General features: G+C 41.0%; 1 protein-coding gene across 6 annotated transcripts in view; it reads left to right on the top strand.

Annotated features, from left to right (window-relative positions):
• The window catches only part of CACNB2 (calcium voltage-gated channel auxiliary subunit beta 2), a 413977-nt gene that overhangs the window by 197086 nt on the left and 203428 nt on the right, over positions 1-13463 (top strand). Inside the window, exon 1 of one of the 6 annotated variants that reach the window (XM_031936210.1) lies at positions 13015-13280. The exons of the other annotated variants lie outside the window; for them this stretch is intronic. Coding sequence (XP_031792070.1) covers positions 13230-13280 — 51 coding nt within the window. The 5' untranslated portion in view covers positions 13015-13229. Of the gene's footprint in view, positions 1-13014; positions 13281-13463 lie in introns of those variants that run through there. 6 annotated transcript variants of the gene reach the window in all.

Genomic DNA, 13463 nt, shown 5'->3' with positions numbered 1-13463 from the left:
CGTGCCCAGCTAATTTTTGTATTTTTAGTAGAGACGGAGTTTCTCCATGAGACCAGGCTGGTCTCAAACTCCTGACCTCAAACAATCCGCCCACCTCAGCCTCCCAAAGTGCTGGGATTACAGGTGAGGCCTGAGCCTCTGCACCCAGCCCCAGTCATGTTTTCAATGACCACTTTTATGCCCTGTATTCTGCTGAAGACAGAAGTTTAAGGCAGTATCCGACTAACCTCTCCTTACAGATGAGCAGGGTTTGGCACACTAGGGCCTCTGGAACCAGGACTGAGGATGGCAGGGGAGGGGGTGGGTGTGTCCTGGCAGGGCTGGTTCAAGACTTTAGGGCAAGGGGAACTTTTGTCAAATATCTGAGGAAAGGCAGAGTGGAAGTTGAGGACAGATCAGTAGTGTCAAATTCTTGAAGCAGATAGGATATGAGAAGATGGGCTGCCTCAGAGGTAAGCGGCGAGCTTTTGCAGCCAGTTCTGGAAAGAGGACCTGAAAAGATCCAACCTCCATGTAGCGGTCTAAGAGTCTTAGAAGTCATCGAATGCTGGGTTTCACGGTAGAAGTTCAAGAGCTGCAAGAATTCAAGAGTCAAGACTGAACAATGATGAAACATGCAGAGAAAAGAGGAGAATTTACATGTCCCTAAAGCAATAATTTGCTACCTTGACCATACATTAGAATCATCTGGGGAACTTAAAAAAATCCACATGCTTAACCACGTTGCATCCCAGACCAATTAAGTTGGAATCTCATAGGGTGGGCTTCAATCGTTGGTATAACTCAAAACTCCCTGTGACTCCACTTTGCAGCAAGGCTGGGAAAGACTGGTTGAAAGCAAATGGGAGTGTTTACCTGGGTACTTTTGGCCTGGTTTATCCACTTATGTATCATACACATTATATTCAGAGTTAGAATAATTCACAGATTAACCACTATGATACTTAAGTATAAATATACTTAAATTGCACTTAGACTGTTTGTCTACACATGCTCTTAAAGCGTCCTGCTCACTAGGGTTCAGTTCCCATCATCAAAGACTGAAACCTCTGTAAAGTTTTAGTCCCCCTAATTTAACAGACCAGTGTAGCAAGACATTCATCCTAAAGAGACTTGTACGTTAAAGTCGATATAGATTTTTGACTCAATTCAATGAATTACTGTTTTATCAGGGGTTGGTTAAGCAAGCTTCAGGGCTCCCGAGCTATTTGTGTGAACCAAACAAACCCTAGGTCAGAGATTTGTAGAACTGTATATTATTTCATTGGATATGTAGAGAATAAGGAAACACAAAACCTCCACATCTCCCAAAGACTGTGTTTATGTTGGGGGTATATCCGGTTTTTCATTTGATACTCAGAGAATAGTTTTGACTTCACAGACCTTCCTATTGCTCTCAGGGGTCTCAGACCACACTTGGAGAACCCCTCACAAGAGGAATATGCATAGTGAAAGAAGTGAGGGCTGCAAGTTCACAGATGCATTATTTTCTCATTTTCATTTGTAGGGAAATATATGCTGTGTCATTCACTTGCAAGGATTTTATTTTTATTCTTAATTGCCTCCCTAATCCTTTCTCCATTCAGCTGTGGTACTCAATGCATTCAGATTAAATGTGTGTGTTCCTCTGGGCCAGGAAGGAATAGGTACCATTGATGTGGGCCCTCAACTGTATTACAGAATAGGGTGCTAAACACTCAGGAAAAACATTCTCCCTGGTAAAGTGCTAAGCAATTGTTAATCAGCATTGTAAAACATGAATGAACATCTTGCTTGTACATTCCAAAGTTCCACACATAAAAGAAAAGTTCTTATTCTCAAAGGAGCAAAAGATGAATCCTGCCTACAATGTTTTTATAATGTGGCTGTGAATATTTTTTCCGAGTTGGTAGTCCCAAGTCACCTTACAATTAAGAAAAAAGCAGGATAAGAAGAAAGATATAAGCTTAAGTAATGGGTCACTGTAGTCAAAATCAGGGAGTAGCCAATTATGTTTGTGATTTACACTCAGTGTGCATTTAGAAAGCAGGATTAATCTCACTACTTCACTGCAGAAATTAATGAGATGAAATCACATTGTAAAATCCATTGCTTTGTACCTCATGATCTCATTTTTAACAATCTTGTATGTCCTTGTTTTGTAGTACATTTATCCCAAATTCATTGTTTCCAACAAAATATTTTATGTTTATTTTATTATATTATATTGAATTTATAGATTTATGTTTTTTTTGTTGTTGTTGTTTGTTTGAGACGGACTCTCGCTCTGTCACCCACGATAGAGTGAAGTAGTGTGATCTCGGCTCACTGCAACCTCCTCCACCTCCTGGTTTCAAGCGATTCTCCTGCCTTAGCCTACCAAGGAGCTGGGATTACAGACTCATGCCACCATGCCCAGCTAATTTTTATATTTTCAGTAGAGACGGGGGTTTTGCCATGTTGGCCAGGCTGGTCTTGAACTCCTGACCTCAAATGATCCACCTGCCTCGGCCTCCCAAAGTGTTGGGATTACAGGCGTGAACCACTGCACCCGGCCAGATTTATGTTTTAAAAATTCAGTTATTTATAAAGATAACACAAAGAAGTCCTAAAAATCACATTCATTATTTAATACTCAAAATATTTGACAGACTTCATATAGATAATTACACATTAGTCACATATCATGCATATGCTTATGTAATGTCGTGTGAATACAGTTATCAGATCTATTCCTTCCAAAACTCACAACATCAACAAGCTTTCGTTTAAATAAAAGTTAGATGGCCAGGTGAAGTGGTTCATGACTGTAATTCCAGCACTTTGGGAAGCTAAGGTGGGAGGGACACTGGAGCCTAGGAGTTCAAGACCATCCTGAGCAACATAGCAAGACTCCATCTCTACAAAACATTGAAAGATTAGCCAGGTGTAGTGGTGTGCTCCTGTGATCCCAGTTACCTGGGAGGCTGAGGTGGGAGGATCATTTGAGCCCAAGAGGTTGAAGCTACAGTGAGACATGATTGTGCCACTGCCCTGGGTGACAGAGCAAGACCCTGTCTCCAAAATGACTAAATTAAATTTAATTTTTTTTTGAGATGGAGTCTGGCTCTGTTGCCCAGGCTGGAGTGCAGTGGCACACTCTCAGCTCACTGCAACCTCTGCCTCCCTGGTTCAAGCAATTCTCCTGCCTCAGCCTCCCCCGAGTAGCTGGGATTACAGGCGCCCGCCACCATGCCTGGCTAATTTTTGTATTTTTAGTGGTGATGGGGTTTCACCATGTTGGCCAGGCTGGTCTCGAACTCCTGACCTCATGATCTGCCCGCCTCAGCGCCCCCCCCCCCTTTTTTTTTTTTTGAGACTGAGTCTCTCCAGGCTGGAGTGCAATGGGGTGATCTCGCCCCACTGCAACCTCCGCCTCCCAGGTTCAGGTGTTTTTCCTGCCTCAGCTTTGTGAGTAGCTGGGACTACAAGTGTGTGCCACCATGCCTAGCTAATTTTTGTATTGTTAGTAGAGACGGGGTTTCACCATGTCTGTCAGATGGTCTTGATCTCTTGACCTTGTGATCTACCCTCCTCAGCCTCCCGAAGTGCTGGAATTACAGGGGTGAGCCACCACACCCAGCCATAATTTTTTTTTTTTTTTTTGATTAGGTGATGCTGGGCACAATGGCACACACCCATTGTCCTAGATACTTGGGAGGCTGAGGCAGGAGGATCACTTGAGCCCAGGGGTTCGAGGCTGCAGTGAGCTATGTTTGCGTCATTGCAATCTAGCCTGGAGAACATAGCTAGATGCCATCTCATTAAAAAAAAAAAAAAAAAAAAAAAAAGGCGGGGTGGGGGAGGTGAAAATTGCACCATTTCTTCTGACTTTTATTTAACTTAAATTAACTGAGAAGCCCTAGAGATTATAACTATTACCGCTAACTGCTTGAGATTCTTGCATAAAGTCTTGTTCCTCCAACATGTTTAGTAGAATAACAGCTCTGGAACTGTTGATTTGAAGACTAAGTCACTAGCCTCTCTCTAGGTGATGAGTTGAACATCCTCTCTTAACAGCAGAATACTCAGAGCCTCAGGCCTATCAAGTAACTTAGCCAGTTAGTTAATGGCAACAGAGCTGGGCCTAGCTCAGATCTCCAAATCTAAATCTGGTGTACTCTTCACTGTACTGAATGAACTTCAAGTTCTCCCTGGATTGTGGGCCAAATCATATCACTCTAAAAGTACCAAGTGCGTGGCATGGCGGCAGCCATGCAGGAGTTGACTGGGGATGGGGGGTGGGGAGCAGTGAGGGGAAGCACTCTAAGCAGGTAGAAGAGACAGGGCAGAGGCCCCAACACAGGAATGCTCTTGGCTTAGTCCAAGGACAGCAGGACACCAATATGGCTGCAGTGTGGGGATGAAGGAGCAGAGAGACGGGAGAGGAAGTCTGAGACGTGAGTGGAAGCCATATCTCCCCAGGCCCTGCAGGCCACGGTTATCTCAGCTGCGGCAAGAAATGAGTAGAGGACTTTATGTTTAAGCAGCAGGATGATGCAAGCAGTCCGTGCCTTACGAAAGACCTCTTTAGCTGCTCTATGGAGATTGGACAGCATCCAAAGATGAGCTGGGGATATTGCGAAAGGGAGTGGTGGTGAGAGGTGGCAAGGCAAGGGTTGGATCTGAGAAATACTTTGGAGTTAGCATGGACAGGACCTGGTAAGTGTTTAGCTGGGAGGATGGGGGAGCATGGGGGTGCTGTTTGCTGTAGTATGAGGAATTAGTAGCTCTTTTGATCACAGAAAGATCAAGAAGTCTATTGGAAATCCATGCAGAGTCATCAAATCGGCATTAAATGCAACAATCTGGAACTCAAAGACCTTAAATATTTAGGAAAACCTGACCTTGCAGAAAGAAGAGTATTTCAGGACTACAGAATAAGTATTCCTTCACCACAGGTGAGAAATGAACATTTCAGGAGGAAAGCTCTTTGGACGGCAGGCCAGAGAAAGGCTGGGAGAAGAGGATTAGGAAACAGGACGAGAGGGGGTATCTAAAAAACACAGTGGGACAAAAACAGCACTTCATGTAACCTCCCTAGTCCCCAGCACATCTTGTATTATTCCGTGGAAATTGTATCAAGGAGAAATATTGAAACATTATACATAATACATTGAATTAGTTAGATTCATTTAACTACTATAGAACATAATCTGCAATTCATTTACAGTTAACTCTGAAACGATGTTTAATTCATTTTAATGGTATGAAAAAGGGACTCACCATGTTAAATGCAGGTTACAAGTACCAAAAAATTACAAGCTATGATTTTCAGTGTCAAATTTACAATACAACAGATCTATTGGGCTGGGGAGTAAAGGAGTCAGAGAAGGCACCGAAACACCCTCTGCTCCCATTATTTCTAGAATTGTTTGAAGTGGCAGCTTTCATGAAGATAAAATCACTATGCCTCTTCATTAATAACAGTAGGTTCTCATTTTCAAGTGTATCTCATTCAGCAGTAGGGATGGGGGGATGGGAAAAAGTCCTTTTCAGTTTTTGCCGTTGGTTGTAATATGCTTGAAACCAACATGCTGTCTCAAAAAGGCTCACTTATTTGAGTGGCTCTGATTTGAATAAAGAGTCTCATCTTATCTGAAGCTGCTGAATTGGAGGCAGGATTGATCATGGCTTCTTAGAGGGATAAAATCTGAGGAAGAGATCTCCACAGTACAACTACTTGCCTTAAATAGTACAGCTTTGGGACGAAAGCGCTTTGCTCTTCTCAGTCAATAGCAATAGCTCAGTTGGAAATTTTGTTAATGTTAAAAAAAAAACTGTTAGCAACAACATAGATTGCTATGTTGAAAGAAAATTCTATTATGTCTGTGACTGTTTCCGTCTTGTTTTTTTACTATGGCATGTGAAATTGTTTCCTACTTTATTTTTTTTGAGAAAAGGATGTGTTCGCTGTTGTTTACCAAAAACACATGTGAGTCTTAGTGTGTACACACACTAGAGTTTTGTTTTGCTATGATGATTCACTGTCTGGCTCACGCATACCATAATTATCCATATTTGTACACATAGCATGGCCTTGTATAATCAAAGATGACACTGTTGAGGCATAAACTCTAAACTGGGGTGTGATCAAGGGAATTTTTTCACAATCCTGTATGGTTGGATAAATAGTCTGGACTTTGAAGTCTGCACTGACCACTTGAAGTATGTGACCTCCAAAATTCTGCATTTTTTTTGTCGTCTCCTGGCAACATAACATATTTATACTTTGGCCACCACCTCCCCTTCCAGAAAGGTCTGCTGCTGTTTTAAAGTTTAAAACAACAAATGAGAAAGTCGTCTCTATTGAAAGTTCAGAATTCCTGAAGCTCTCCTCTCTGTTTTCTGTTAATGTCGACGGATAACAGCAATGCTGGGTACAAATAAATCAACAGAAAGAACCCTTCCCTTTTCAGATTAGTGAGCATGCATCTTTAGTTATTAAAACAGCACTCCAGGAGTTTTCTAGTTATAGTGTCATTTTCATTAAGCCCTTTTCACCGTTTAGCAAAGACAACTTGGGGGCAAGTGACGGGAGCAGGGGATGGAAGGAAATTGGAAACAAGCTAAGGACAAATGTTCCAAGGTGTGAATATAAGCTGGGACTGCAGAAACCTCAGGTCCTTCTGTCTGAAATCTGACACCCAGCTACTCCACTGGCCTCTGTGGGCTTCTCCCAGAATCACAGAATAACTGGGCACTTTACTGAGATCCCAGGAGCTGCTTTTGAGACCCATGGTGGTCTGGTTTTTCTCCTCCTGCATTTTGCCTCTCCAGTCTTCTGTCCTACTTTCAAGCAACCTCAACAAGATGGAGAAAGAATTTGGATTCCACATTCTGGGATCTTAGGTTATACTTGAAAGCACTTCACATTGACAGCTTTGACGTGAAGGGCACCTTCAGTTCTGACTGGTTTCTCGTTCTCAGCACTATGGGCATACTGGGCCGGGTTGCTCTTTGTGATGAGAGGCTCTCCTGTGCGTTGTAGGATGCTGAGCAGGAACCCTGGCCTCTGCCCACTAGATGCCAGTAAACTCCTCACCCGTCCCCATTGTGGCAAGCAACAACGGCTCTAGAAATTGCCCAATGTCCCCTGAGGGGTCAGAATCACCCCCAGTCCAGAACCACTGAGTTACAACCAAGGAAATTAACGTTTATTTGGCAATTCTGGTGTGCCAGATGTATACTAGATGTTTTATGTAATTCTGGCAATTATCCTTTGAGGTCTTACCCTCTTTTTATGGATTAGGAACCTGGGAGATGACAAGGAGAACTGCTGTTTTGTTTCGTGCTTTCCTTTTACTGATTTTCTGGTACTCAACAATGAAAATATAACCAGAAACATTATTTTATACCTAGGAAAAAAACCCTGAAAAATGCTATTTTAATATATTTATCCCATAATATGACTGCATTTCAGACATTCATTACCTAAGTTACAGACATCTAATGTGAAAATTTGTCAGAAGTATGAAAAGTAAAAAAAAAAAAAAAAAAAAAAATACTGTTGGACATGGACTTAACCACTTAAATTAAGGTTGCCGTTCTTTTTCTATTCTCTTAAACTGGCAAGTGACCAAATTGTCTTGGATTTCTTATTTCTTCTGGTATCAGCCATGACAAATTATCTCACATCTAAACCATCATTTTCACAGGGTGTGATGGCTCACACTTATAATCCGAGCACTTTGGGAGGCCAAGGTGGGCAGACCACTTGAGGCCAGGAGTTCAAGATCAGCCTGGCCAACATGTTGAAACCCCATCTCTAGTAAAAACAAGCAAACAACAACACAAAAGTAATTAGCCAGGCATGGCGGCACACGCCTGTAATCCCAGCTACCTCAGGAGGCTGAGGCATGAGGATTGTTTGAACCCAGGAGGCAGAGGTTGCAGTGAGCCAAGATGCTCTGCAGCCTGGGCAACAGAGCAATACTTCATCTCAAAAAAAAAAAAAAAAAAAAATTAAGTCCATCACTTCCTGTCTCACCTGAACCTCAATTATTCTCTTTTCTGAGTTTCAATCTCAAGTCTATTTCTCATTGACACGTACATTTTTTCCTCAGTTTTTCCTCATTAGTTTTTCTCTTTATGCTCTTCCCAAGGACCTCAACAAAATATCTCTCAGTCTCATTTGAGAGCAAGAACATACACACACACACACACACACACACACACACACAGAGTTATTTAGTAGTAGAGAATTTATAGAAGCTTGGAAAGGCTTTGAAAGTCCTATATGTTCCATTTAGAATTTACATCCTCATCCTTCTCTTCAAACCTCAGTTGCTTTTGGTTACCCGAAATCATTATTAGTTAACATTTTTCTGTTGTAAATATATTTTAATGGCATTATAAATTAAAGTGGGCTGGGTTTGGAAAGCTAATACTCAAATATGCCATTGTCAGAAGAGAAAGGCACTATGGTTTCAAATTTAAAACTGGCGTCCAAATATAATGTTTCCAAACTTTCAGAACATTTCTTTCAAACAAATATAGATTGAATACAGGCCAAAGAATTTTTTTTTTAATTCATCAAAGGAGCCAGCATGGTTAAGCTAGTTTGAAAGATTATGGGAAAGGTTTAAGTATTTTCAGTCATTGAAAGAAAGAACGGTGGGCTGTGATTGTTCAATTAGATACAAGAACTGGTTAGTACTCCTCAGAACAATAAAATGACGACTTAGGATGGGCCAGACGTGGCGGCTGATGCTGTAATCCCAGCACTTTGGGAGGCCAAGGTGGGCAGATCACCTGAGGTCAGGAGTTTGAGACCAGTCTGGCCAATATGGCAAAACCTTATCTCTACCAAAAGTACAAAAGTTAGACAGGTATAATGGCAAGTGCCTGTAATTCCAGCTATTCAAGAGGCTGAGGCATGAGAATTGCTTGAACCCAGGATGCGGAGGCTGTAATGAGCCAAGATCGTGCCACTGCACCCCAGCCTGGGTAACAGAGCGAGACTCCATCTCAAAAACAGAAAAAAAAAAGATGACTTAGGGAATAGTCTTTCCTACAAGACAGCAATCATTTGCATTTCTTCTAGACCAATTTATTTATATTGGACGAATTCATTTGCATGTCTGTCAGTTTTTGACAAGTTAAAGTCTATCCTCACAGAGATAAAAAATATCCTAACCCATAATAAATGCTGAGTTAAACAAAGGGTTCTAATTTCCCTAGAAAATTAGATAATCCTTGGTTACATGTTAGACACTGAAACTTTATTTGAGGTTGAAAAGTAATACCAACCCATTGTAGAAAGTTTGAAAAGTACTAAATTTTTTAAAAGGAAAGAAAAAACAAATACCCTCAAACCACTACTCAGTAACTCACAACAACTGTTAATATAATTCATATGCTTTCTTACAAGTTTCTTCTAAATATTTTTAACAGTGGAATATTTATTGTAAAAACAAATTGGTAGTCCACTTTTTTCTTTTGCTTTTCTTTTCTCTTCTTTCTTCTTCTTCTTTTTTCTTTTTTTAGACAGGTCTCACTCCCATTTCCCAGACCGGTATGCAGTAGCATAATCTTGGCTCACTGCCCCCTCGACTTCCTGGAGTCAGGCAATCCTCCCGTCTCAGCCTCCTGAGTAGCTGGGACTACAGGCATGCACCACTATGCCTGAGGTCTTTCTTTATTGCCCAGGCTGGTCTCGAACTCTTGAGCTCATGTGATCTGTTCATCTCGACCTCCCAAAGTGCTGACATTACAGGTGTGAGCCACCATGCCCAGCCTACTTTTTTCTTTTATTTACTCTTATCTATTGTAGCATTTGTTATATAACGGAAGTGTCTCATAAGCATTTTAATGGCCACAATGGTCTAGCACTTTTTGTATCAAAAATTTTTAACAGTTTTTCCTAACTTTAAACACTTATTTCTTATAAATAATTTCAGAATATAAAGAAGCATAGAAAATATTATAATGACCAGTGATGTAGGTATGACCTAGTTTTGAAAACATATTACTGATAAAACTGCCCCTTCCCCTCACTAACCCTTCCAAATATACTCCTGACATAACCACCATCCTGGATTTGGTATTCATTATTTTCATATTTATTTTTTACATGTTTTACCACCTACATAAAATATATAGTATTCCTGCTTATTTTCAGATTTGCTGCAAATCATGTCATAGGTTCTTTTTTAAAAATGTCTCTATATGTTAAGGTGTACAACATGATGTTTTGATACTCATATACACAGTGAAATGAAACTGGATCATTATCTTGTACCATGAACAAAATCAACTCAAAGTGGATTAAAGACCTGAAACCATCAGATTCCTAGAAGAAAACATTATGGAAAGGCTGCTGAATACTGACCTTGGCAATAATTGTTTTAAAACATTACACCAAAATCTCAGGCAACAAAAACAAAAATAAACAAGTGAGATGACACCAAACCAAAAAGCTTTCCCATAGCAGAGGAAATAGTCATCCAAATGAAAAGGCAGCCTGTGGGTTGGGAAAAAATACTTTTCAAATTACATATCTGATGAGGAGCTAATACCCCAAATATATAAAGAACTCACAGAATGGAAAAAAGACATAACCTGGTTTTAAAATGTACAAAGGACCTGAATGGACATTTCTCCAAAGAAGACATAAAACTCTGGCCAACAAATATATGTAAATGTGTCAACATCACTAATCATCAGGAAAATGCAAGTCAAAATCACAATGAAACACTAGTTTATTCTTGTTAGGATGGCTGTGATCCAAAGGACAAGAGATAACAAGTGTTGGTGAGGGTGTGGAGAAAAGGGAACCCTTGTACACACAGGTTCTTAAGGTACCTTACAGTTCCCAAACTTGCTTTTTCTATCAACATTGTGTTTGTAGGGATTTACTCAAGTAGGTAACTTCTGGACCATTCACTTTCACTACTGAATAGTATCCAAAATTTTATCCACTTTTCTGTTGATATGCATCTAGGTTTTTTCTTCCTCTCTTCCTCTCTTTCTTTCTCTCTCTCCTTCCTTTCTTCCTGCCTTCCTTTCTTCCTTCTTTCCTTCTTTCCCTTTCCTTCTTTCCTTCTTTTTTTTTTGTTTTGAAACAGGGTCTCACTCCACCCAGACTGGAGTGCAGTGGTATGATCATAGCTCATTGCAGCCTCTACCTCCCAGGTTCAAACGATCCTCCCAACTCAGCATCCTGAGTAGCTGGGACCACAGGCACATGCCACCATGCCTAGCTAATTTTTAAATTTTTTTGCAGAGATGGGGTCTTCCTTTGTTGTCCAGGCTGGTTTCAAACTCCTGGGCTCAAATGATCCTCCCACCTTGGCTTCCCAAAGTGCGGGAATTATTGGCGTGAGTCACCACGCCCAGCCTGTTTCCTGTTTTTCACTACAGCCCCTCAGTGTAGCTAGGGACATTTCGTTCCTGTACCTCCCTATGTACTCATGTGAGGGTATCCCTGGGTCTAAGTATTTGGGCATCAACAGTTTCATTATATCCTGCTAAATATCTAATGTGACTGTACCAGTTTATACTCCCACCAACAGGCTGGGCACAGTGGCTCATGCCTGTAATCCCAGCACTTTGGGAGGCCAAGGCGGGCAGATCACTTGAGGTCAGGAATTCGAGACAGTCTGGCCAACATGCTGAACCCCCATATCCACTAAAAAGACAAAAATTAGCCAGGCTTGGTGGCACTCGCCTGTAATCCCAGCTACTCAAGAGACTGAGGCAGGAGAATCGCTGGAACCTGACAGGCAGAGGTTGCACTGAGCCGAGATCATGCCACTGCACTCCAGCCTGGGCAACAGAGCAAGACTCCGTCTCTAAATAAATAAATAAGATATACTCCCACCAACAGAATGTGAAAGTCTAGTTGCTCTGCATCACAGGCTTACGAACCTTTTCTGTAAAGGGCCACGAAGGAAATATTTAAGGCTTTGTGAGTTACATGGTCTCTGTTGCAACGACTGCTCTTGTAGCACAAAAACAGCCATGGAGCATACATAAACCAACAAGCCCATATGTTCCAATAAACCTTTATTTAAGAACATTGATTTGAATTTCATGTAATTGTCATGCGCCACAAAATACCATTCTGTTTTTTTATTTTTTCCCCGGTAATTTAAAAATGTAAAACACATTCTTAGCTTGCAGGTTATACAAAACAGGTGGCTGGCTGAGTTTGACTGTGGGCCATAGCTTGCCATCCCCTTCTTGACATTTTCACCAAGATCTGAGATTTTCAGGTTTGTAAAAAATACTTCCACCATGACGGATGCAAAATGGTAAACTGTGATTTCAGTTTGTATTTCCTGATTAGAAAGGAAGTCCCATTTATTGACCACTAGAATTTTATCTCCTACGATTTATCTATTTATGTCTTCTTTTCCATGTTCTTTTAGTTGTGAGTCTTTTGATTTATAGGAGTTCTATTTCCTGGATAGTAATACCCGTGTGTGTGTGTGTGTGTGTGTGTGTGTGTGTGTGTGTTTGTGTGTGTGTTGCAAGCATGTTCTCAGAATATTGTGTTTATTATTTCAATTTTTAATGCTGTCTTTTAATATAAATAAGCTTTTAATTTAAAAAAGTAAATATCTCCAAGTGATACTCATTTGACTGTGAAAAAAATTAGATTTTCCATACACACTGAGAACTTGAAAGGCAATAAAAAAATAAAGATCACTTTCTTGTGTGCAAAAGAGAAAATATTTCTTCAGTGGGTGGGAGTAGAAAAATAGTTTTACTATTATTCCAGACTTTTTCAGGGCAGTAGTTTCTTTGAATGCCAACAGCTTATCCAGTTATGCAACCTATTGTTCTGTTCTGAAGAAAGGATTCTCAAGCAGCGCTGGAGTCCTGGCTGCCCCAGGGACCTGTCGCATCTGATACTAATGAAGTGTTACTCTACTTTGACAAGTTTGCAGGCGTCCGTCTGTCTTCCAAGCCAGCTGACGTAATTCAGAGGAGAATAAGACCCTCCCACTTGCGTTTGTTAATTGACTTTGGTGAGCTCTTCTGCTCTAACTAAGTGGTTCTGGAACAGAGAGCTGTCGTGGTCTGACGAACTTTAGAAAGTCACACTAACTAATACTACACACCCCAAGCCAGCAAGAAAAAGGAAAGCAGTTGCTATGCTGTTCAGCAAAGCAAGACTTGGCTGCCTTTAGCTAGTCCTGAATTTTTGCTCCTGTGAAGAAAATTCCTGCTGGAGTGCTGGGCGCACTTGGAATTGGTCTAGCATGCTTGACAGACGCCTTATAGCTCCTCAAACTAAATACATTATTCCTGGGGTAAGCATACGGGAGAGAAGCCGGCCAGATGCACGGTGTGGTTTAAAGAAAACAGGAATGCATAGAACCGTTGCTGAGCTTGAGCTAAAATCATATTAGTTACTTAACTTTTTAGACTTTCTTATCTTGCCAGAAATGTTGCCATTCACAGTGTTATTACTTGAATGCTGTGGTGATTTAAGC

This window comes from Piliocolobus tephrosceles, chromosome 9 (genome assembly GCF_002776525.5).
Source record: "Piliocolobus tephrosceles isolate RC106 chromosome 9, ASM277652v3, whole genome shotgun sequence".
In the NCBI taxonomy this organism is placed as follows: Eukaryota; Metazoa; Chordata; class Mammalia; order Primates; family Cercopithecidae; genus Piliocolobus; species Piliocolobus tephrosceles.
The sequence above is the reverse complement of the archived record's forward strand: the minus strand, read 5'-3'. Positions and strand labels throughout refer to the sequence as shown.